At 46.9% G+C, this 25,929-nt stretch overlaps 1 protein-coding gene across 1 annotated transcript in view; it reads right to left on the minus strand.

Annotated features, from left to right (window-relative positions):
* The window catches only part of CDH17 (cadherin 17), a gene marked incomplete at its 5' end in the record, with an annotated part of 140,564 nt that overhangs the window by 65,576 nt on the left and 49,059 nt on the right, over nucleotides 1-25,929 (minus strand). The window contains 3 exons of the mRNA XM_063924109.1: nucleotides 1,573-1,723; nucleotides 5,003-5,134; nucleotides 12,780-12,964. Of these exons, the coding sequence (XP_063780179.1) occupies nucleotides 1,573-1,723; nucleotides 5,003-5,134; nucleotides 12,780-12,964 (468 nt within the window). The remainder of the gene's footprint in view (nucleotides 1-1,572; nucleotides 1,724-5,002; nucleotides 5,135-12,779; nucleotides 12,965-25,929) is intronic.

Here is a 25,929-nt window from a genome sequence, read left to right on the forward strand (position 1 = left end):
ACTTACACACTCACACATACTTACCTAGTGTACTACGGAGCCCATCGATCCCCTTGTCAAGTAGAATCCATTGGTGTAGCTGTAAAAAAATTTCCAATATACTCACCTATAATCCAGTGAAGATCGGTCCTCTTCTGTCCATGTAGGCATCCACAGGGTTAAAAAAAAAAACCTGAAAAAAAATGTTCCACGCCACTAAAGGGGATCCATGTTTACACATGGATCCCCTTTCCCCGAATGCCGGAACCCCCCGTGACTGCTGTCACTAGAGGACCCGGCAGCCAATCAGGGAGCACCACGTCATAGCGCTCTCCTGATTGGCTGTGCGCTCCTGTCCTGTCAGCTATAATGGAGGATCGTGATCATATATTATAGCTAAGGGTTGGAACTTTGCAGTCTGCGGCTAACCGCGATGTTAATTGAGGTCACTCTTGTGGGCGACCTCAATAAACCTTGCAGTTAGCTGCAGACCGCAAAGTTCCCACCATTGGCTACAGTTTACCTTGACGTCCAATTATTTCCCCCTATTCTATAAATGCAGAAATTCCTCCCCTAACCCCATTCCCCTCTGAACCTATTGTTTCCTTGTTAATCTTGGCAGGTGTAATCAAAGCCAGTTTTAGACGATATTGGAATTTTGGTTCAGAATATTCCTTCTCAAAAAATAACATCGAATGGTCAGTCACAGTCTGACAAAGGGGATCTTAGGGCTTTATTCAGGATCGTTAGCAAACCCAAAAAGCACACTAATGGGCAAAACCATGTTGCACTGCAGGTGGGGCAGATGTAACATGAGCAGGGAGAGTTAGATTTGGGTGGGTTATATTGTTTCTGTGCAGGGTAAATACTAGCTGCTTTATTTCTACACTGCAATTTAGATTTCAGTTTGAGCACATCCTACCGAAATCCAACTCTCTGCACGTGTTACATCTGCCCCACCTGCAGTGCAACATGGTTTTGCCCATTAGGTTGCTTTTTTGGTTCGCTAACAAACCAGAATTACCCCCTAGTAGCTTTTCTAGGGTCACTATACTGACGCCAGGATCCCGGCATTGAGATGCCGGGTGGGAGCCCAGCGCAACGAAGCCCCTTGCAGGCTCCCTGCGCTCGCCACAGGTACTATTCCCACTCCATGGGTGTTGTGGACACTCCACGAGTGGGAACAGTCCCTGTTAGATGGCACGCCGACTGTCGGGATTGTGAGTGGGCGAGATGTAAGTGCCGGTATTGTGAACGGCGGTTTCCTGACCGCCGGTCACATAACTACATCCCGCTTTTCTAGGCTCTCCTCCCCAGTGGAACTACTGTAGCTAGTTGATGGTTGTGGGGGATTAAGGTATTAAGGGGGACATTTACTAAGCAGTGATAAGAGCGGAGAAGTGAGCCAGTGGAGAAGTGCCCATGGAAACCAATCAGCACTGAAGTAACATCTATAATTTGCATACTATAAAATGATACAGAGCTGCTGATTAGTTGATGGGACAACTTCTCCACTGGCTTACTTCTCCACTTTTATCACTGCTTAGTAAATGTCCCCCTTAGGGCACTAATGATCAGTGTTCTCTTTCTTACCAATACTTTCTATTTCCTGGATTTCAAAGGGAGTTTCAGCTGCCGGACACACAGGCGGGTTGTCATTGATGTCTTCAACAATTACCTCAATTGTTAAGGGTAGTGCCACAGAAATGCCATTGTGATTTTTTACCAGTGCATAGAAGATATACTGAAAGACAATATATGGTCGTCTTTATGAGAGATATACTATAGGAGAGAGTACACTAGAAATGAACACAGGTCAAAGCCTTAAAATTATGTTAACTAGGAATACTATTACCAGTTACTGGCTGGAAAAAGAAAATGATGGGGAACTTTACATAGAAAGCATTCCGTATTCTTGTATGGAATTGAACCTTCTACAAAACATGATGCCGTTTCTAAGCAGATGCACACTGTACATGTGCATGAGTGAAAATAGAAATTCAGCTGGAAGCTTATCTTGCAGAAGACGCCCAGAAGGTGTTTCTGGCTGGTGGCATCAGATGCCAGGGAAAGCACGGTCTAGCGTGGTTGCATCTGATGTGACCAAGTCAGGCAAGTGGTTAAGGCCAATGTCACATGTGACCCATGAAATCTGTGTATTCCAGAGAAATTCAGAGTTCTGAAGCTATGGAAACGGAGCTCCCCCGTTTAATGAAAGTGCTACTCTCAGTCTCAGATGGTCCAAATAACGCTTTAGACAAATGCAATCTTTTTTTTAAGATTTTTAAGAATCTGATATCAATAAATATTGTATTCAATCATAAACACAAAAAGAGCAAAGGAGACAATGGGGGTCATTCCGAGTTGATCGCTAGATAAAAATGTTCGCAGCGCAACGATTAAGTGAAAAAGCAGCCTTCTGCGCATGCGTATGCAGCGCAATGCGCACGCATGACGTACTTTCACAACAGCCAATGTAGTTTTACACAAGATCTAGCGAGGCTTTTCTTTCGCAATGTCCGCCGCAGAGTGATTGACAGGAAGGGGGCGTTTCTGGGTGTCAACTGACCGTTATCAGGGAGTGGTCGGAAAAACGCAGGCGTGCCAGGAAAAACGCAGGCGTGGCTGGGAGAACGCAGGGCGTGTTTGTGACGTCAAATCCGGAACTTAACAGTCTGAAGTGATCGCAAGCGCTGAGTAGCTCTGGAGCTACTCTGAAACTGCACATTTTTTTTTTGTAGCCACTCTGCGATCCTTTCGTTCGCACTTCTGCTAAGCTAAAATACACTCCCAGTGGGTGGCGGCATAGCGTTTGCACGGCTGCTAAAAACTGCTAGCGAGCGATCAACTCGGAATGACCCCCAATATTCTCAGTATAGAATTTAGTAAATTGGGTGAACACTGAACACACCTCATTAGAAGCTGCTAAATTTAAATCTGATATATACAAACATAAGGCCTAATTTAGAGACAGACATAAGTCCATTTACACAGCATAAAAACATGCTTTCATTCACTGCACATGCAGTGCTGGATGTCCCACTAGGCACGTGAGGCACGTATCTAGAGGCAGCACGTGCTGGGGGCGGCACAGCAGTCACCCCCTCCCCCTTCGTTTGATCTTTCTATTTAATGCTGTCCAGCAATGGTAACAACCAGCCCAGGATCAGCAGCTGCTTTGATGGGAAGATGAGGGCTGCGGGTGGGGAGGGGGTAAGGAGGTAGAGGCATAAGCATTTTAACAGAGGAGGGGGCACCTGTGCAGACTCTGGGTGGGCCCCCTCTGCATGGCGCAATATTCTCCGGCATTATGCCAGAGTCTACTGCGCATGTGCCCGCCATGTTCCAGAGACCAATTTCATATCTGCGCATACGCGGTGGCCATATTGGAAGAGATTTTTGCCGCAGCTGCAGCGCCCGATGTGGGACTCTGGAAGGGTAAGTATTAATATGGGTGCAGCGTGTGCGGTGTGGGCCCGCCCTCATGTATCAGAGTACTAGTGGGCTGCTGCCTGCGATGAAGGATGCTGACGAAGATCTAGCGGGGGAGGGGGGGTGTCCAATAATGCAGTGTCTAGGGGCGGCCTGTTCCCAATCGATTTCCCTACTGTGCCTGCACGAATCTCTGGAAAAATGGTGGCTGCACCACTTTCCCCCGTGATTTGTGCCGTGCTAATGCGGGACTCCAGAGAGGAGAGTATGGGTGCGGGGAGAATGGTGTGGGCCTGTGTGCAACACACACCCTGCACCCACTGATGGGAGCGCACACATCTGCAATTGCACTCTATTAGACCTGGATGCATCTTTAGATTCACCTCCTATTATGTATGCATGTATGCGCCTTTTATTGGCAGAACCTATGGATGTCAGCGGTGTGCGATAAGCAGCAAGAATACATTATAATTATCAGGTCTAAAACCTGATAATAAATAAGCCCCTTAGTCTAATTTTATTGATATAACGTTAATAAATATAACATGCTGTTATGTGCACTGATGTCTGCAAATTGATACTTACTGTCATTGTCCCTCATTCCGAGTTGTTCGCTCGCTAGCCGCTTTTCGCAGCAGTGCACACGCTAAGCCGCCGCCCTCTGGGAGTGAATCTTAGCTTAGCAGAATTGCGAACGAAGTATTCGCAATATAGCGAAAAGATTTTTCTTTGCAGTTTCTGAGTAGCTCGAGACTTACTCTTCCAATGCGATCATTTCAGTGCTTGTCGTTCCTGGTTTGACGTCACAAACACACCCAGCGTTCGCCCAGCCACTCCCCCGTTTCTCCAGCCACTCCCACGTTTTTCCCAGAAACGGCAGCGTTTTTTCACACACTCCCATAAAACGGCCAGTTTCCGCCCAGAAACACCCACTTCCTGTCAATCACACTACGATCAGCAGAACGAAGAAAAAACCTCGTAGTGCCGTGAGTAAAATACCAAACTTCCTACTAAAAAATTTACTTGGCGCAGCCGCAGTGCGAACTTTGCGCATGCACAGTTAGCGGAAAATCGCAGCGATGCGAAGGAAAATAACGAGCAAACAACTCGGAATGAGGGCCATTATCTCTGACATGACAGAATCTATGGGTTAACTGTTATAGCAGCAGTGTTTGTACGGCACCATGTTGTATTAAATACCAATTAACTTACTTATTTCTACTATACATAATGTGATGTGATATTTGCATACTTGCCTACTCTCCCGGAAGTTGCGGGAGAGTCCAGATTTTTCAGGTAGTCCCCCACACTCCCGGAAGAGCAGACACATTTCCTGCATACCACCCACATGCTAGTGATCTGGGCAGGATGGAGAGAAAATCCCCGGTCGGAGCTAAAATGATGCAAATCGTGTCATTTTCGCTCCTCCCCCTCCCGGCAGACCCGAGAATTGCAGAATTTTGCAGAAGTGGGGGCGGGGCTTGATTACATAAAAATATGGCCCCTCCCCCTGAGTGCCCAGTAGCGTCTCCTCTTTGGGCTTCTCCCTGAGAGGAGAAAACAAAGGTAGGTAAGTATGGATATTTCTTACCTGGTCATGCTCTTCTCTGTCCAGCGGCTCAGTTACATTGATATCTCCATTTTGATCAATGGAAAAAGGAAACCTCTCAAATTTGTCGCGTTGGTGCAGTTCATATATGACACTGTCATCATTCCACCTGACCTAATGCATACAGAACAATCTGTGTTACTCTCTGCTGTATGTTTTATGATCCTCGTATTGATTATTTTGGTTGTTTTACAAGTACAGGCTGAGTCTCCCATATCTGAAAATCCAATATATGAAATATTCTGAAATCCAAAAATGATGGAGCACAACTGAGACACCTCTGCTTTCTGATGGGTCAGTGTACACAAACTTTGTGTATAAGGTATATATGAGACATAAATGCATTTTGTGTTTAGATTTGGGTCCCATCCCCCAGATAATTCATTATGATGTGCAATTATTCCAAAATGCAGAAAAATCCCAAACATTCTGATCCCAAGCATTTCAGATAGGGAGACACAACCTGTAGTAGCTAGCAATAAAACCAAAAAAGCAAACTTTTGACTGTGTGATAAGCAGCTTACAGAAGTCCCGCCACCCTCAGCCTGCACCCCACCACAGTCTGTAAGTAAATGGCATAACAGTAAAGACTGCAAGGAAACAAAAAGGTTAAAACAGGTAAAGCACTTATCTGTAAAACAGGGAAAACAAAAGCTTGTGGGTGTAATTTTTGAATCAGTGTAGATTTGGAGCATAATATGTGGGGGGGGGGGGTTATGCTTAATGATCCATATTAGTCAAGGAAATCAGAAAACTATTAAATATTTTCCTTGTCCTTATTATATAATTATACGTAACGGGATGCGGTCAGCGTCCCGGCGGTCTGGATGCTGGTGGTTAGGTGAACGACGCCAAAATCCCAACACCACTTGGAATCCTGGTGCCGGAACAAAGACCACCGACATCCCGAAGGTAAGTTTTGGAGTGACGGTTAGGGTTAGGGCCCGGGGGGGGGGGGGGGGGGGGGTTTAGGGATAGGCACTGGAGTGGGGGCGGGGGGGTTACCTGAAGCCGCCCCCACCAGGTTTTAACCCTAGCTGCAACCCCGTGTGACTTAGCCATAGCCGCAACCCCCACTATCTTAGCCCTAACCGCCACCCCAGGTGGGAATTCTAAAAGTCGGAATGCCATGGTCAATCACGTGACCGCCGGAATCCTGACCACCGCCCTTTGCTATAACACCCATAAGTAATATGTGGGTTCAAACTTCACAGCATGTCTGAAAAAAGTTGTGGATGGGGACAATTGCCCTCCTGAGTCTATTGATTCCCCTTTCTTATTCTCACTCTTTAGCATTATTATTCTGCATGCCATTAAATTATTTTTATACCTTGTACCACAATTCCAATTATTAAAAATGCATTAGCGGATCTCCAAGAGTGAACAGGTTAAAATGCCGTCCTGTCACAAAGCTTTAATGGAATCAGCGTTCAGGCAGCCTTGGCACGTACTACGCACGTCTGGTTACATTTTCCATCACGTGGATCATTTGACAAACTCTGCTCTCAAATACCAAGAACATTGTACTCAGTCCCTGCACTAACCCTGTATACTGTAAGCCACGTGTCATGGCCCAGGATTGCTCAGGGTGGCTGGGGAATTCACGCTGCAGAGGCCAGTAAATCTGCATTGGAAGAGACAGACACTGGCCTCGGCACTCCCACAAAGTACAGGCAACATACAGTTGGAGCCACGTTCATGCAGCTTGGCTACATCGCAGGCGGGGGCGATCGGCGTGCCTAGGCGCGCCTGCGTCTCGGCCCACCGCCGAGCGTACACAGATTCTCCCATTCACTTTTAATGGGGCGCGTGCGTGTCTACGCCGCACACACATGCCCCATTCGCTCCCGGCGGTCCGCCTCACTGAGTGCGACTAGGCACAGACGGAGCCACGATTAGCGCGGTTCCATCTATACATCCCATCTGGGAAACGCTCCTCGGCTTTGAGGGGCATTGCATCCTACGACGCAGAACACGTTCTGCACATGTGCACAATGGTTCCTGGGCATGCACGGTACAGAAAACACGGGAGATGTATGTAAACCATACGTTTGCGAATATCTCTGAATTTGTTCATACTTCACAAATGCTCCCAGTTCTTTATTTCTCTGACGTCCTAGTGGATGCTGGGGACTCCGTCAGGACCATGGGGATATAGCGGCTCCGCAGGAGACAGGGCACAATAATAAAAGCTTTAGGATCAGGTGGTGTGCACTGGCTCCTCCCCCTATGACCCTCCTCCAAGCCTCAGTTAGATTTTTGTGCCCGACGAGAAGGGTGCAATCTAGGTGGCTCTCCTGAGCTGCTTAGAATAAAAGTTTAAGTTAGGTTTTTTATTTTCAGTGAGTCCTGCTGGCAACAGGCTCACTGCTACGAGGGACTTAGGGGAGAGAAGTAAACTCACCTGCGTGCAGGATGGATTTGCTTCTTAGGCTACTGGACACCATTAGCTCCAGAGGGAGTCGGAACACAGGTCTCACCCTGGGGTTCGTCCCGGAGCCGCGCCGCCGACCCCCCTTGCAGATGCTGAAGATTGAAGGTCCAGAAACCGGCGGCAGAAGGCTTTTCAGTCTTCATAAGGTAGCGCACAGCACTGCAGCTGTGCGCCATTGTTGTCAGCACACTTCACCAACAGTCACCAACTGTCACTGAGGGTGCAGGGCGCTGGGGGGGGCGCCCTGGGCAGCAATGTATAATACCTTTTTATGGCTAAAATACATCACATATAGCCCTTGAGGCTATATGGATGTATTTAACCCCTGCCAGATCTCACAAACTCCGGGAGAAGAGCCCGCCGAAAAGGGGGCGGGGCCTATTCTCCTCAGCACACGGCGCCATTTTCCTGCTCAGCTCTGCTGTGAGGAAGGCTCCCAGGCTCTCCCCTGCACTGCACTACAGAAACAGGGTTAAAACAGAGAGGGGGGGCACTTATTTGGCGATATGATTACATATATAAAAATGCTATAAGGGAAAACACTTGTATAAGGGGTTGTCCCTGTATAATTATAGCGTTTTTGGTGTGTGCTGGCAAACTCTCCCTCTGTCTCCCCAAAGGGCTAGTGGGGTCCTGTCCTCTGTCAGAGCATTCCCTGTGTGTGTGCGGTGTGTCGGTACGTGTGTGTCGACATGTAGGAGGACGATGTTGGTGAGGAGGCGGAGCAAATTGCCTGTATTGGTGATGTCACTCTCTAGGGAGTCGACACTGGAATGGATGGCTTATTTAGGAATTACGTGATAATGTCAACACGCTGCAAGGTCGGTTGACGACATGAGACGGCCGGCAAACAAATTAGTACCTGTCCAGGCGTCTCAGACACCGTCAGGGGCTTGTAAAAACGCCCATTTACCTCAGTCGGTCGACACAGACACAGACACGGACACTGACTCCAGTGTCGACGGTGAAGAAACAAACGTATTTTCCTTTAGGGCCACACGTTTCATGTTAAGGGCAATGAAGGAGGTGTTACATATTTCTGATACAAGTACCACAAATAAGGGTATTATGTAGGGTGTGAATAAACTACTTGTAGTTTTTCCTGAATCAGAAAAATTAAATGAAGTGTGTGATGATACGTGGGTTTCCTCCGATAGAAAATTATTGGCGGTATACCCTTTCCCGCCAGAAGTTAGGGCGAGTTGGGAAACACACCTTAGGGTGAATAAGGCGCTCACACGCTTATAAAAACAAGTGGCGTTACCGTCTCCAGATACGGCAGCCCTCAAGGAGCCAGCTGATAGGAAGCTGAAAAATATCCTAAAAGTATATACACATATACTGGTGTTATACTACGACCAGCAATCGCCTCAGCCTGGATGTGCAGCGCTGAGGGGGCTTGGTCGGATTTCCTGACTGAAAATATTGATACCCTTGACAGGGACAAGATTTTATTGACTATAGAGCATTTTAAGGATGCATTTCTATATATGCGAGATGCGCAGAGGGATATTTGCATTCTGGCATCAAGAGTAAATGTGATGTCCATATCTGCCAGACGACAGTGGTCAGGTGATGCAGATTCCAGACGGCACATGGAAGTATTGCCGTATAAAGGGGCGGTCCATCGGACCTGGTGGCCATGGCAACAGCTGAAAAATCCACTTTTTGTTACCCCAAGTCACATCTCAGCAGAAAAGGACACAGTCTTTTCAGTCTCAGTCCTTTCGTCCCCATAAGGGCAGGCGGGCAAAAGGGCCAGTCATATCTGCCCAGGGGTAGAGGAAAGGGAAGAAGACTGCAGCAGGCAGCCCATTCCCAGGAACAGAAGCCCTCCACAGCTTCTGCCAAGTCCGCAGCATGACGCTGGGGCCGTACAAGCGGACTCAGGTGCGGTAGGGGGTCATCTCAAGAGTTTCAGCACGCAGTGGGCTCACTCACAAGTGGACTCCTGGATCCTACACGTAGTATCCCAGGTGTACATTGGAAATTCGAGACGTCTTCCCCTCACAAGTTCCTGAAGTCTGCTTTACCAACGTCTCCCTCCGACAGGGAGGCAGTATTGGGAACAATTCACAGGCTGTATTCCCAGCAGGTGATAATCAAAGTACCCCTTATACAACAAGGGAAGGGGTATTATTCCACACTATATTGTGGTACTGAAGCCAGACGGCTAGGTGAGATCTGAAATATTTGAACACTTACATACAAGCGTTCAAATCAAGATGGAGTCACTCAGAGCAGTGATAGCGAACCAGGAAGAAGGGGACGATATGGTGTCACTGGATATCAGGGACGCTTACCTACATGTCCAAATTTGCCCTTCTCACCAAGGGTACCTCAGGTTCGTGGTACAGAACTGTCACTATCAGTTCAGACGCTGCCGTTTGGATTGTCCACGGCACCCCGGGTCTTTACCAAGGTAATGGCCGAAATGATGATTCTTCTTAAAAGAAATATGGACGCTTTCCTGATAAGGGCAAAGTCCAGAGAACAGTTGGAGGTCGGAGTAGCACTATCTTAAGTAGTTCTACGACAGCACGAGTGGATTCTAAATATTCCAAAATCGCAGTTTTTTCCGACGACACGTCTACTGTTCCTAGGGATGATTCTGGACACAGTCCAGAAAAGGATGTTTTCTCCCGGAGAAGAAAGCCAGGGAGTTATCCGAGCTAGTCAGGAACCTCCTAAAACCAGGAAAAGTATCAGTGCATCATTGCACAAGGATCCTGTGAAAAATGGTGGTTTCTTACAAAGCGATCCCATTCGGTAGATTTCACGCAAGAACCTTTACGTGGGATCTGCTGGAAAAATGGTCCGGATCGCATATTCAGATGCATCAGCGGATAACCCTGTCTCCAAGGACAAGGGTGTTTCTTCTGCGGTGGCTGCAGAGTGCTCATCTATGAAAGGGCCGCAGATTCGGCATTCAGGACTGGGTCCTGGTGACCACGGATGCCAGCCTGAGTGGCTGGGGAGCAGTCACACAAGGAAAAAATTTCCAGAGAGTGTGATCGAGTCTGGAGACTTCTCTCCACATAAATATACTGGAGCTAAGGGCAATTTACAATGCTCTAAGCTTAGCAAGACCTCTGCTTCAAGGTCAGCCGGTATTGATCCAGTGGGACAACATCACGGCAGTCGCCCACGTAAACAGACAGGGCGGCACAAGAAGCAGGAGGGAAATGGCAGAAACTGCAAGGATTCTTCGCTGGGCGAAAAATCATGTGATAACACTCTCAGCAGTGTTCATTCCGGGAGTGGAAAACTGGGAAGCAGACTTCCTCAGCAGGCATGACCTCCACCCGGGAGAGTGGGGACTTCATCGGGAAGTCTTCCACATGATTGTAAACCGTTGTGAAAAACCAAAGGTGGACATGATGGCGTCCCGCCTGAACAAAAAACTAGATATTGCGCCAGGTCAAGGGACCCTCAGGCAATAGCGGTGGACGCTCTGGTAACACTGTGGATGTACCAGTCAGAGTATGTGTTCCCTCCTATGCCTCTCATACAAAAAGTACTGAGAAACATAAGAGGGAGATGAGTAAGAATGATACTCGTGGTTCCGGATTGGCCAAGAAGGACTTGGTACCCGAAACTTCAAGAGATGTTCACGGAAGACCCGTGGCCTCTACCTTTAAGAAAGGACCTGCTCCAGCAGGGGCCTTGTCTGTTCCAAGACTTACCACGGCCGCGTTTGACGGCATGGCGGTTGAACGCCGGATCCTGAAAGGGCATTCCAGATGAAGTCATCCCTACCCTGGTCGAAGACAGGAAGGATGTTACCGCAAAACATTTTCACCGCATTTGGCGAAGATATGTTGCGTGGTGTGAGGCCAAGAAGGCCCCTACAGAGAAATTCCAACTGGGTCGTTTCCTACATTTCCTGAAAACAGGACTGTCTATGGGCCTAAAATTAGGGTCCATTAAGGTTCAAATTTCGGCCCTGTCGAATTTCTTCCAGAAAGAACTGGCTTTAGTGCCTGACGTTCAGATGTTTGTAAAAGGGGTACTGCATATACAGCCTCCTTTTGTGCCCCAGTGGCACCTTGGGATCTCAATGTTGTTTTGAGTTTCCTAAAGTCACATTGGTTTGAACCACTCACCACTGTGGACTTAAAATATCTCACATGGAAGGTGACGATGCTATTAGCCCTGGCTTCAGCCAGGCGTGTGTCAGAATTGGCGGCTTTATCATATATAAAGACCTTACTTAATTTTTCATTCTGACAGGGCAGAATTGAGGACTCGTCCTCAATTTCTCCTTAAGGTGTTTTCTGTTTTTCACATGAACCAACCTATTGTGGTACCTGCGGGTACTAGGGACTTGGAGGACTCCAAGTTACTTGACGTTGTCAGGGCCCTGAAAAATATGTTTCCAGGAAGGCTGGAGTCAGAAAATCTGACTCGCTGTTTAGCCTGTATGCACCCAACAAGATGGGTGCTCCTGCTTCTAAGCAGACGATTGCTCGCTGGATTTGTAATACAATTCAGTTTACACATTCTGTGGCAGGCCTGCCACAGCCAAAATCGGTAAAAGCCCATTCCAAAAGGAAGGGGGCTCATCTTGGGCGACTGCCCGAGGGGTCTCGGCTTTACAACTTTGCCGAGCAGTTACTTGGTCAGGGGCAAACACGTTTGCTAAATTCTACAAATTTGATACCCTGGCTGAGGAGGACATGGAGTTCTCTCATTCGGTGCTGCAGGGTCATCCGCACTCTCCCGCCCGTTTGGGAGCTTTGGTATAATCCCCATGGTCCTGACGGAGTCCCCAGCATCCACTAGGACGTCAGAGAAAATAAGATTTTACTTACCGATAAATCTATTTCTCGTAGTCCGTAGTGGATGCTGGGCGCCCATCCCAAGTGCGGATTGTCTGCAATACTTGTACATAGTTATTGTTACAAAATCGGGTTATTCTTGTTGTGAGCCATCTTTTCAGAGGCTCCTTCGTTGTTATCATACTGTTAACTGGGTTCAGATCACAGGTTGTACGGTGTGATTGGTGTGGCTGGTATGAGTCTTACCCGGGATTCAATATCCTTCCTTATTATGCACGCTCGTCCGGGCACAGTATCCTAACTGAGGCTTGGAGGAGGGTCATAGGGGGAGGAGCCAGTGCACACCACCTGATCCTAAAGCTTTTATTATTGTGCCCTGTCTCCTGCGGAGCCGCTATATCCCCATGGTCCTGACGGAGTCCCCAGCATCCACTACGGACTACGAGAAATAGATTTATCGGTAAGTAAAATCTTATTTTCTTAATACTACATTTGTATAAGAGTGTACTAGATAAGCCAAACAACCTCATACTATAGCATGTACCTGGGTGATTTTCATGGGATGAGGAGCTGTGGAGTTTTCCACTATAGTGACCGGATTTGGTTTCTTCCAGAGATTCTCTGTTACTAAGATCGTCACCTTGGCATTATTAGTGAAGGGTTTCTCCGCTGAGTCCGATACACTTAAAAGAAGATCAAATTTATCTCCTGCCTTCATGTTCAGACTTCCTGCAGACAGAGAGAACAGAAATAGTTATGAGATTGTTACAATACCTGACTTAGGTGGTCATTCCGAATTGATCGCTAGCTACATATGTTCGCTGTGCAGCGATGAGGCAAAAAAACGGCACTTATGCGCATACCGTGCAATGCGCACACGCGGCGTAATATTACAATGAACTATGTCGTTTCACACAGGGTCTAGCGAAGCATTTCAGTCGCACTGCTGGCCACAGAGTGATTGACATGAAGTGGGCGTTTCTGGGTGCCAACTGACCGTTTTCAGGGAGTGTTCGAAAAAACGCAGGCGTGCCAGGAAAAAACGCAGGCGTAGCTGGGCGAACGCAGGGCGTGTTTGTGACGTCAAAACAGGAAATGAACAGTCTGAAGTGATCGCAAGCGCTGAGTAGGTTTTGAGCTACTCTAAAACTGCACAAAAAAACTTTGTAGCCGCTCTGCGATCCTTTCGTTCGCACTTCTACTAAGCTAAAATACACTCCCAGTGGGCGGCGGCATAGCATTTGCAAGGCTGCTAAAAAATGCTAGTGAGCGATCAACTGGAAATGACCACCTTAGTTATGGCATCTGTGACATAATGACCTTAAGAAGTAACCATTACAGCTTGCGCACACCACGCACATTTGGGGTTTTTGAAAACTGTGTAAACCGTCCAGAGAATTAAATTGAAAATTGTAATTGTCCTTTAATACTATGGGAAACTGAAAGGATAATTATGTCATGGAGGCACGGATGGCATAATCAGAAGATAAATGTATGGCGCTGCTGGTATATTATAATTATGTATAGAGTAGGAGGAGGGATTGCTGTCATTGCAGGGGATTCAGCAGCTACTGCACAAGCCCAATAGTATGCTCAAAAGAGCTGGGCAAGGTTTGAAAGAGGATGGACTTAATCTCTGGTCTCCACACAACAAACCTTTAGTGGTCTGCCCATGTACATGGGCACTAATGTTATATGGGGTGGGGTAAAGATTGCTGTGTTGCATTTCGTCACTCTTTCTGCATGTGGCAATCTGGTCAGATTGCTACTTTCACCTCCAGCTTCTATCACATGTAATCTAACACAATCCTCCATAACGCTTCCCACCCTTACTTTCTACTACATAGTTAATGCGTAAAAGTGATTTAAATTAAACACTTTCCATTCACATGGTAGGCAACCTATATTCATAGAAGGCAGTGTACTCCTGGTACGGTAGTATAGCGGAATGGTGCCTTCTGGGTGCACACCCTAAGCACTGCTAATCATAATAATTATAATACACTCTGCAATTTGAGGCGCTGTGATGCTGTGCCGCAGAGTGAACTGGAGGCTGCGCTGCACGCGGCCTACCGGGTCTCTGTGGGGCCAGACCGACCCACAAGACCACGGCTCTTCTGGCATATGCCAGAAGTGCCAGATGGGCAGTCTGGTCCTGCCTTGCATGAAGAATAATATATAAATATACTTGCACCCCTTGCTCTGCAATATGATTTGATGCAGCTGATGATGATGAAGCTTTTTATTTTTTGCTTTGCTCCCATCTTAGTGTCAGACCCGCAATACACACACATGTGAACAACTATTTATTTGCACAGCTACATTATATAACACACTTGGCACATCTCCCTGCCACCCTTACTGTATGCCGGCCGCTACACACTTGCCAATATATATCGTTTGCACAGCCAACTGGACCATTGGCTTATGTGAACGATGTATGTAGGTCACAGACATATCACATCAGCTGTGCAGCACGGCAGGTGCCAATATTTCTTGTAGATATATCGGTACATCTGCCTGAGTGTATGGGCGATCCGCTGACCTACCGATGTAGCGGGTACAGGTACCACGGACAATAATAAATGTACATGCAAATATAGTTTTCGCAGAACACTTTAACAAATCGATGGATCGGTCGGTCTGTTGGGCAGCTGACGAGCCATCATTCAGGTGCGTATTCAGCCTTACTTAGCTCCATCTCTACAAACGGGATGCCGTCAATTTACCTACAATCAAAATCCCGACGACCAGAATACCGACAACCATTGACCGACGGTCAAAATGCTGACAAGGTCAAAATCCCGACATGGTCAAATTACCGACATTTAAAATACAGATGAGGTCAAAATACAGACATTTAAAATGTTGGCAGATCAAAAAGTCAACATGAGTTTTTCATGATTTTTTCATTGAAACCGACTTGTTCATACTTTACCATCCCAGTGGACCTGGTGGGGGAATATAATAGTGTGCTGAGCGCAACAGGGCAACATGTCCGAAGCGAGCCATGCGAGGGGACACTGTGCACGTATACGGTGTCCATGTCAACCAATGTTGACATACACAACAAGAAAAAAATAAAACGTGTCGACTTTTTGACCTGTCAACATTTTAAATGTCGGTATATTGACCTTGTCGGTATTTTGACCTTGTCGAGATGTTGACCGTCGGTCTTTTGTTGTCGGTATTTTGACCGTCGGGATTTTGATAGTAGGTATTTCAAACTAAGCCCCTACAAACACTTGCCCAAACCAAACGCTGCCATTTTCCATGTTTGTCCATTGCTTTGTTGCATGATGCCATTCCCTGGTAATGACCCCATATAGGTTGAAAGTTAATATAGTACAATGTAAATTACAATACTAAAGATATTAAAAGGGTGTTAGAAAGACATCAGGCCCAATGTAGTAGTATTCGGGTTGCTGAAAGTGATTATGGCCCTCATTCCGAGTTGATCGGTCGCAAGGCGAATTTAGCAGAGTTACACACGCTAAGCCTACGCCTACTGGGAGTGAATCTTAGCTTCTTAAAATTGCGACCGATGTATTCGCAATATTGCGATTACTAACTACTTAGCAGTTTCAGAGTAGCTCCAGACTTACTCTGCCTGTGCGATCATTTCAGTGCTTGTCGTTCCTGGTTGACGTCACAAACACACCCAGCGTTCGCCCAGGCACTCCCACCGTTTCCCCGGCCACTCCTGCGTTTTTTCCGGAAACGGTAGCGTTTTCAGCCACACGCCCCTGAAACGCCGTGTTTCCGCCCAGTAACACCCATTTCCTGTCAATCACATTACGATCGCCGGAGCGAAGAAAAAGACGTGAGTAAAAATACTTTCTTCATAGTAAAGTTACTTGGCGCAGTCGCAGTGCGAACATTGCGCATGCGTACTAAGCGGATTTTCACTGCGATGCGATGAAAAAGAACGAGCGAACAACTCGGAATGAGGGCCTATGTTTCGACCATTTGGGCCCAAGATTTAAAGAGGCAATTTTGTAAAAGATTTTGCCTTAAAAACAGTTGCGCTTTAACTTCCTGTGAAAGTAGCTGTTCCGACTTTCAATAAATAACTCCTTTTATAAGGACCATATTAAATAATAAGAAATCCTGCTGACACACACAAACACTAATATTACAGGACTGAGAGACAATACAGTCATTAGGGCAAATTCAGACCTGATCGCTGCTGTGCGTTTTTGCGCTGCTGTGCGATTTCACCGGCGCATGCCAGACAGCCGACGGCTGACTTAGCCTTTGCGATCGCCTCTGCCTGTTTGACAGGCAGAGGCGGTCGCTGGGTGAGAGGGGGCGGGCCGGCAGCGTTTGGCTGGCATATAGGGGTTGTGGTCTGGGCAATGCAGGCGTGCCCAGACTGTTTGGTGGAGGCAGGCTGCAGCAACTGCGTGATGTCACACGCAGCCGCTGTGACCCGGGCAGCGATGAGTAGCTCCCTGCAAGCGTGCAGGAGCTGCGCTGGTAGGGACTTACTCTTCCAGTACAAAAGCATCACCGCTGTGCGATGCTTTTGTACTTGTGCGGTGAAGGAGGGGGAGTGTCGGGCCTGACGTGGGGGGCGGACTAGCTCGTCCCCCCCGCATGTCTGAAGACTGATCGTAGGTGTGCTAAATTTAGCACATCTACGATCAGGTCTGAATTAGGCCCATTATCCTTTGCTGACCCAAATCTGCTCTGTTTGTGTAAACATTCAATTTTTTAACTGTATCCTAGGAAAAAAATATGAGGCCTATAAACAGCACAGTAACTAAAAAAATGTAACTATAGTCACACACAACCCACAGTATGCGGCGGCATCTACAGTTGCTTTCCATACTGTACATGCATTCTGGGCTGCATATACAGTACATCATTGTCAGTGGCGGTTCTGCCCGCTGTGTCCCTGTCCGCCTCCGCTGCCGTCCCCGTCCCCATCCCCGTCCCCGTCCGCCTCCTGAAGGGAACTAGACGCTATGCGTCTAGTTTCCCTTCCTGGAGAGTAACTTTGCTGAGCGGTGCGCGATGACGTCATCGCGCACCGCACAGCAAAGGTCCTCTCTACGAAGGGAACTAGACTCATAGCGTCTAGTTTCCCTTCGTGGAGAGGACCTTTTGCTGTGCGGTGCGCGATGACGTCATCGCGCACCGCTCAGCATTCAAGCGGCGCTTTTAATGTACAGGGGGCGTAATTGACCACGCCCCCTGTATTAGGCCACGCCCCATTTCCTTCCCGGGGCGCAGAGCGCCCTTGAACCGGCCCTGATCATTGTGTAAACATACACACAATTCAGAGACCACGCTGAACTCTCAGTCATTTCTCTGAGGTCTCTAAATGGCATGTCTGATTAGTGGGGTATGTTAGTATATGATGCGCTCCGTGCCTGTCTCCTTCTACATAGAAGCCTATGGGCGCATCCCCTAGTGTTGATCCTCTTGTGCCAGTGTCTCTCGGAGGCAAGCTATGTGTGATGTATGCTCTGATCCTCCATCTTAGAGTGTAAGTGTAAGCGTTCAGAGCTGAGACCAGTAGCTGAGCTCAGTGACAGAGACAGCGTTCCTTGCATGTATCGCGGCTCCAGAGCTACTGTAGAGCTGGGAGCCACATCTTCTCTACAGCAGAAGTCAGACTGCACGGCTGTGCAGTCCTCCATCCCTTATTACCAGGAGATAATTTCTGCTGGGATACTGCAGCCACACAATAAGACTGATAAGTACCGCTACCACTGCTGTGTTACCTTGTATGCTATAAGGGGCCCAATTACCTATATCAATAATGCATCAATAATCCATTACTGTTTAAGTTCATTAAGTGTGTGGACTAACGTCACTGCACCATGCAATCTGCTATACTCTGCCAACAGGTTATGGGCCCAGTCCCGCGCCCCAGACCTGAGTGTGCCTAAAGATTAACCCCTGAGTGCTTTTGAGTAATCACACAGATAAAGTGACATTTTATACAAGTGCAGAATGGATGTATAGCACAGGACACAGCATGAACTTTGCTAAGCTGAAAGGTTCAGAGAACTATGGGCCTAATTCTAAGTTGATCGCAGCAGGAACTTTGTTAGCAGTTGGGCAAAACCATGTGCACTGCAGGGGAGGCAGATATAACATGTGCAGAGAGAGATAGATTTGGGTGTGGTGAGTTCAATCTGCAATCTAAATTGCAGTGTAAAAATAAAGCAGCCAGTATTTACCCTGCACAGAAACAAAATAACCCACCCAAATCTAACTCTCTCTGCAAATGTTATATCTGCCCCCCCCCCCCCCCCTGCAGTGCACATGGTTTTGCCCAACTGCTAAAAAATTTCCTGCTGCGATCAACTTGGAATTACCCCCAATGCTACATGGAAGTTTGCCACTGAGATGCAGCTGAAGCAGGAAAAGTTGTGGAAGGTCACCATAGGCCCAGGAGCAGGTCCAAACCCAGATGATGTAGACAGAGCCATCGGGACGATAGGTTTAACTGTGGAGCAGCATGTCTATTCAATAGTCAGTGGTAAAGTGTCAGCTAAAGACATGTGGACAGCCCTGCAAAATGCATATGAAAATAAAGGTCTAATGAGAAGGATAAGTTTAAGACGCATGCTATATGGAACGAAACTGAGTGCCTGCAAGGAAATGAACAATTACATTGATAAGTTATTGTCGATAGCTCAGCAGTTGGCATCTGTGGGGGCACAGGTGGACGAGGAAGAAGTGGCAATGGCTATGTTACTGAATCTGATGCCAAAATTAGATTTTTTGGTGGTTGCTTTAGAGTCAAATGACAGCTGACAATGGAGATTGTAAGGGCCAAGTTGCTGCAGTTCCAAGAACTTATTCCCGTCAAGACCATAGCTGAGGGTCCTGCCTTGATTACAAGGGGTACAAAGTCCAAAAAGCACAAATTCAAATGTTTTGTATGTCACAAGATAGGACATAAAACGTCAGATTGCAGAATGAGAAATTCCAGTGGTGCGCAGAAGCAGCGTGACAAGCCAGATGAGTCAGCATTGAATGTAGCAGACAGTCACAGGAAGGATTGCTGGCACATGGACTCGGGGGCCACTAGACATTTCAGTTACAATAAGCATTGGTTCAATTCTTTAACACAGTGTGTACCCACTACAGTTACAGGGATTGGAAATAAGGTCCTTACTGCATTACAAGCCGGGGCAATCACAGTACGTTCAAGAATTGGAGGAGACACAGTTGTTACAGATATCCAAGATGTGTTGTATGTGCCTGATTTAGGAAGTAATCTCATTGCTATCAGCGTCATAAAGAAAAAAGGATGTAAAGTCCAATTTCAGAAGGGCAAGTTTATGGTGCAGAATAAAAGAGGGGCTGTTATTGCTTCAGTAACCCGGTGCAACCAACTATGGGGGTCATTCCGAGTTGATCGCTCGCTAGCTACTTTTAGCAGCCATACAAACGTATTGTCGCCGCCCACCGGGGAGTGTATTTTCGCTTTGCAGAAGTGCAAACGCTTGTGCAGCAGAGCGGCTGCAAAATCAGTTTGTGCAAAACAAGGCCAGCCCTGTAGTTACTCTTCGTGTGTGTTGATTCTAACGATGGAGGGACGGCTTTTGACGTCACACACCCGCCCAGCCTTCGCCCGGCCACGCCTGCGTTTTTATAAGCACTCCCTAAAAACGTACAGTTGCCACCCAGAAACGCCCACTTCATGTCAATCTTCCTGCGTTCTGCCGTGCGACTGAAAGCTTCCCTAGGCTAGAACCTGTGCAAAACCACAAAGGACTTTGTACCTGTACGTCACGCATGCACATTGCGGTGCATACGCATGCGCAGAAATGCCGATTTTTAGCCTGATCGCTGTGCTGTGAACAACGGCAGCTAGCGATCAACTCGGAATGACCCCCTATATGTCCTGGACACTGAGGAGTGTACTGCAATGATGGCTGCTGATGAAAAACAGTCAATGGAGCTGTGGCATAAATGCTTGGGTCATCTGGGATATGACAACACCCAGAAACTGCTAGATGGAATGGTAACAGGGATCACTGTGAGCAACGCTGAAAGACCCATGTGTGAGAGTTGCATAAAAGGCAGCAAACGCGCAACTCATCAAAGTCAGTTAGTAGAGCAGAGACACCGATAGCTCTAGTGCACACAGACATGCGTGGTCAAATGGAGGAAGAATCAATCAGTGGCTACAGGTATTTCATGACTCTCATTGATGACACCACAAGAATGACACACATATACTAGAGATGAGCGCCTGAAATTTTTCGGGTTTTGTGTTTTGGTTTTGGGTTCGGTTCCGCGGCCGTGTTTTGGGTTCGAACGCGTTTTGGCAAAACCTCACCGAATTATTTTTGTCGGATTCGGGTGTGTTTTGGATTCGGGTGTTTTTTTCCAAAAACACTAAAAAACAGCTTAAATCATAGAATTTGGGGGTCATTTTGATCCCAAAGTATTATTAACCTCAAAAACCATAATTTACACTCATTTTCAGTCTATTCTGAATACCTCACACCTCACAATATTATTTTTAGTCCTAAAATTTGCACCGAGGTCGCTGTGTGAGTAAGATAAGCGACCCTAGTGGCCGACACAAACACCGGGCCCATCTAGGAGTGGCACTGCAGTGTCACGCAGGATGTCCCTTCCAAAAAACCCTCCCCAAACAGCACATGACGCAAAGAAAAAAAGAGGCGCAATGAGGTAGCTGTGTGAGTAAGATTAGCGACCCTAGTGGCCGACACAAACACCGGGCCCATCTAGGAGTGGCACTGCAGTGTCACGCAGGATGGCCCTTCCAAAAAACCCTCCCCAAACAGCACATGACGCAAAGAAAAAAAGAGGCGCAATGAGGTAGCTGTGTGAGTAAGATTAGCGACCCTAGTGGCCGACACAAACACCGGGCCCATCTAGGAGTGGCACTGCAGTGTCACGCAGGATGTCCCTTCCAAAAAACCCTCCCCAAACAGCACATGACGCAAAGAAAAAAAGAGGCGCAATGAGGTAGCTGTGTGAGTAAGATTAGCGACCCTAGTGGCCGACACAAACACCGGGCCCATCTAGGAGTGGCACTGCAGTGTCACGCAGGATGTCCCTTCCAAAAAACCCTCCCCAATCAGCACATGATGCAAAGAAAAAGAAAAGAAAAAAGAGGTGCAAGATGGAATTGTCCTTGGGCCCTCCCACCCACCCTTATGTTGTATAAACAAAACAGGACATGCACACTTTAACCAACCCATCATTTCAGTGACAGGGTCTGCCACACGACTGTGACTGATATGACGGGTTGGTTTGGACCCCCCCCAAAAAAGAAGCAATTAATCTCTCCTTGCACAAACTGGTTGATAAAGAGATAGTAGTATACTCGTAACAACTAGTATGACGACGGTATAAAGAATGAAAAAAAAACCACGGTTAGGTGGTATATAATACAATTATGGTTGGACGGACTGCCTGCCGAGTGCCGACACAGAGGTAGCCACAGCCGTGAACTACCGCACTGTACACTGGTTGATAAAGAGATAGTAGTATACTCGTAACAACTAGTATGACGACGGTATAAAGAATGAAAAAAAAACCACGGTTAGGTGGTATATATTATAATACAATTATGGATGGACGGACTGCCTGCCGAGTGCCGACACAGAGGTAGCCACAGCCGTGAACTACCGCACTGTACACTGGTTGATAAAGAGATAGTAGTATACTCGTAACAACTAGTATGACGACGGTATAAAGAATGAAAAAAAAACCACGGTTAGGTGGTATATAATACAATTATGGTTGGACGGACTGCCTGCCGAGTGCCGACACAGAGGTAGCCACAGCCGTGAACTACCGCACTGTACACTGGTTGATAAAGAGATAGTAGTATACTCGTAACAACTAGTATGACGACGGTATAAAGAATGAAAAAAAAACCACGGTTAGGTGGTATATATTATAATACAATTATGGTTGGACGGACTGCCTGCCGAGTGCCGACACAGAGGTAGCCATAGCCGTGAACTACCGCACTGTACACTGGTTGATAAAGAGATAGTAGTATACTCGTAACAACTAGTATGACGACGGTATAAAGAATGAAAAAAAAACCACGGTTAGGTGGTATATAATACAATTATGGTTGGACGGACTGCCTGCCGAGTGCCGACACAGAGGTAGCCACAGCCGTGAACTACCGCACTGTACACTGGTTGATAAAGAGATAGTAGTATACTCGTAACAACTAGTATGACGACGGTATAAAGAATGAAAAAAAAACCACGGTTAGGTGGTATATATTATAATACAATTATGGATGGACGGACTGCCTGCCGAGTGCCGACACAGAGGTAGCCACAGCCGTGAACTACCGCACTGTACTGTGTCTGCTGCTAATATAGACTGGTTGATAAAGAGATAGTATACAATACTACTAATATACTGGTGGTCAGGCACTGGTCACCACTAGTCACACTGGCAGTGGCACTCCTGCAGCAAAAGTGTGCACTGTTTAATTTTAATATAATATTATTTATCATGTACTCCTGGCTCCTGCTATAACAACCTGCAGTGCTCCCCAGTCTCCCCCACAATTATAAGCTTTATATACAATACATTGATGTGCAGCACACTGGGCTGAGCAGTGCACACAGACTGAGTCACTGTGTGACTGTGTATCGTTTTTTTCAGGCAGAGAACGGATATATTAAATAAAACAAACAACTGCACTGTCTCTGGTGGTCACTGGTCACTGTGGTCGTCAGTCACTAAACTCTGTCTGCACTCTCTTCTAATCTACAGTATCACAGCAATCTCTCTCTCTCTCTCTCTCTTCTAAATCTAATCTAAATGGAGAGGACGCCAGCCACGTCCTCTCCCTATCAATCTCAATGCACGTGTGAAAATGGCGGCGACGCGCGGCTCCTTATATAGAATCCGAGTCTCGCGAGAATCCGACAGCGTCATGATGACGTTCGGGCGCGCTCGGGTTAACCGAGCAAGGCGGGAAGATCCGAGTCGCTCGGACCCGTGAAAAAAAAAGTGAAGTTCGTGCGGGTTCGGATTCAAAGAAACCGAACCCGCTCATCTCTAACATATACTGTAAAGAAAAGAGTGAAGTTGTCAACAAAATTGTGGAATACAAAAACCTGGTGGAAAATCAGACAGGTCTGAAACTCATGATCCTGAGATCAGACAACGGTGGAGAGTATGATAACAAAGTCTTAGTCACAGTCCTTTGGAAATATGGCATAAATCATCAGCTAACAATTGCCTACACACCGGAACAGAATGGCGTTAGTGAGCGGGCAAACCGCACAATTGTTGAAAGAGCACGGACTATGCAAAGTGATGTTGGCCTGGAAAAGACGTTTTGGGCAGAAGCAGTATCTACTTGTCGTAGTCAAAAAAATATTACATAAAGAGAACATACAAACTACACACATATAAGTCGCTATACTTGCAAATACGCGCAGCGAGCACAGCAATATATGGTAACACACGCATTTACAAGGACATGCCACAGAGATGGATTCGACACTTATCTCATACAGTACATAATTATAATAATATCAAGCGCCAGACATCGTGATGATTTAAAATGATATATAATGAAGTAATGTCATGTATGTGTATTATTTGAACGAAACCAGATAGACCTGTCATGTTTACTATTGAAGCAACCAGATTGATGTGTAGATTCATTTGATGCTTGTTGTGAAGTTGTGGGACATTGCAGCGGATAATTATGATTACATGTATAAAAGCTAAAAATCACTCTTATTAGGACAGTGGACAGGAAGCTCAGGCCAGCCCCTTTGGATGTCTTCAAGGCTGAACCTGATTAGCACATACAAAGAAACTAGTGACTCATCATGAATGAGAGAGAGTCCCCTCCCCCAAACTAGGTAACACATTGCTGATCACACAGGAAGGCAGTTCCTGTTTTTGGTCTCAGAGGAAGATGGAGTCCCAGCATTACTTTACAGAGAGAGAGAGTGATATGGAAAGACGAATTTATATAACTTAAGGATAATGGTATTGTATGCTGGTATGTAACTGTAACTGTATGTATTAACTGCTTACTGTGTGAGTTGTAATCATGTAATTATAGGTATACTGTACATTGTAATATATATTGAATCCATATCCTTTTAATAACAAATATATACATCAATGAGCTTTGGAACTCAGATAATGGTGGTCATTCCGAGTTGTTCGCTCGTTGACGATTTTCTCTATATTGCGATTAGTCGCTTACTGCGCATGCGCAATGTTCGCAGAGCGCATGCGCTTAGTTATTTTACACAAAAGTAAGGTATTTACTCACGGCATAACGAGGATTATTCATCGTTCTGGTGATCGTACTGTGATTGACAGTAAGTGGGTGTTTCTGGGCGGAAACTGGCCGTTTTCTGGGCGTGTGCGAAAAAACGCTGGCGTTTCTGGGAAAAACGCGGGAGTGTCTGGAGAAACGGGGGAGTGTCTGGGCGAACGCTGGGTGTGTTTTTGACGTCAAACCAGGAACGAAACTGACTGAACTGATCGCAATGGCAGAGTGTTAGGTTCCTGGTGCTCAGAACAAGGGAGATGTTATGAAGCGAGTCCAGAGCACCAGGACGGAACGCTGGGAAAGGGGAATGGAAAGGGAATAGCTCCTGGCGCCCTATCTCCATTGTCTCACCCGTGCTGTCAGTACACTCCTGCGAGACTATGGTTGCTTGAGCCCATGGCAGCCGCGTTTGAAGGGCGGATTACGTCTGCCCAACTTCGATGCCCCCTCAGGTCTTAATGAGAGACAAAGAGTGAACCGAGACAGGGTGATAACAAGGGGCCCTCTGACTAAACAACAAGGCCAGGGGCTACTAACAAACCTAAAACCAAAGTATGTGCGGCTTGCCGCCAAAGGAAAAGAACAACAAAGGAAATGCTGACCACACGCCGACACAATACTTTTGTGTACCGGCAGTGACAGCATAAGCAGAACCCTCTGCAAAACACCAGTGACAGAAATAATAAGGGAATATCGCGGCCTAAGCCAACGGACGCGGCCGTGCCGCTACTCACGGAACCGGTACGAATACTGGCAAACGGACAGGAACTCCCAATGCTGCTGACACAGACTCTCAGAACTGGAGGACAGGCAGAATCCCAAACGACAGACCGGTGGACACCAAGAAGCCAGAAACTTGCACAGGCAAAGGTACTGGACCTCAGGACAGGAACGCCTCACGGCAGGACACTGGATCAGACATAGGAATCGACACAGGGACTGACACAGGAAGCTCAGGAACTAGCAGGAACCAAGCTCAGAACTCAAGCAGACTGAAAACCCAGGAATATCACCAGCATCTGTAAATTGCAAACAGCCAGCATATAACAGAGAGGCCTAATTATTAATCCCATGCAGCTGCCTTGTTGCATGATTCCAAACTGACCAGATGCAATTAGCAGCCAGGTGAGGCTGAACACAAGGGAACAAGCTGCAATTACACAGACTCACCAGCGGCAGCAGACAAGAGTATTCTAAAACAGAGCAACAGGAAATCCTGGCATGCAAGACAACTTTATAACATAAAATAGGAATGAACCACTACCTGTGGTTCATAACAGTATCCCCTCCTTAAGGGTGAGCTCCGAGCACCCCATGACACCTACGGGGAACATAAACAGAAGTATAACATGAAATACAGAACAAAACTGCAAAACAGGAATGAGCCACAGCCGTGGCTCATAACATCACCCCC

This window comes from Pseudophryne corroboree, chromosome 5, assembly GCF_028390025.1.
Source record: "Pseudophryne corroboree isolate aPseCor3 chromosome 5, aPseCor3.hap2, whole genome shotgun sequence".
Lineage (NCBI taxonomy): Eukaryota > Metazoa > Chordata > Amphibia > Anura > Myobatrachidae > Pseudophryne > Pseudophryne corroboree.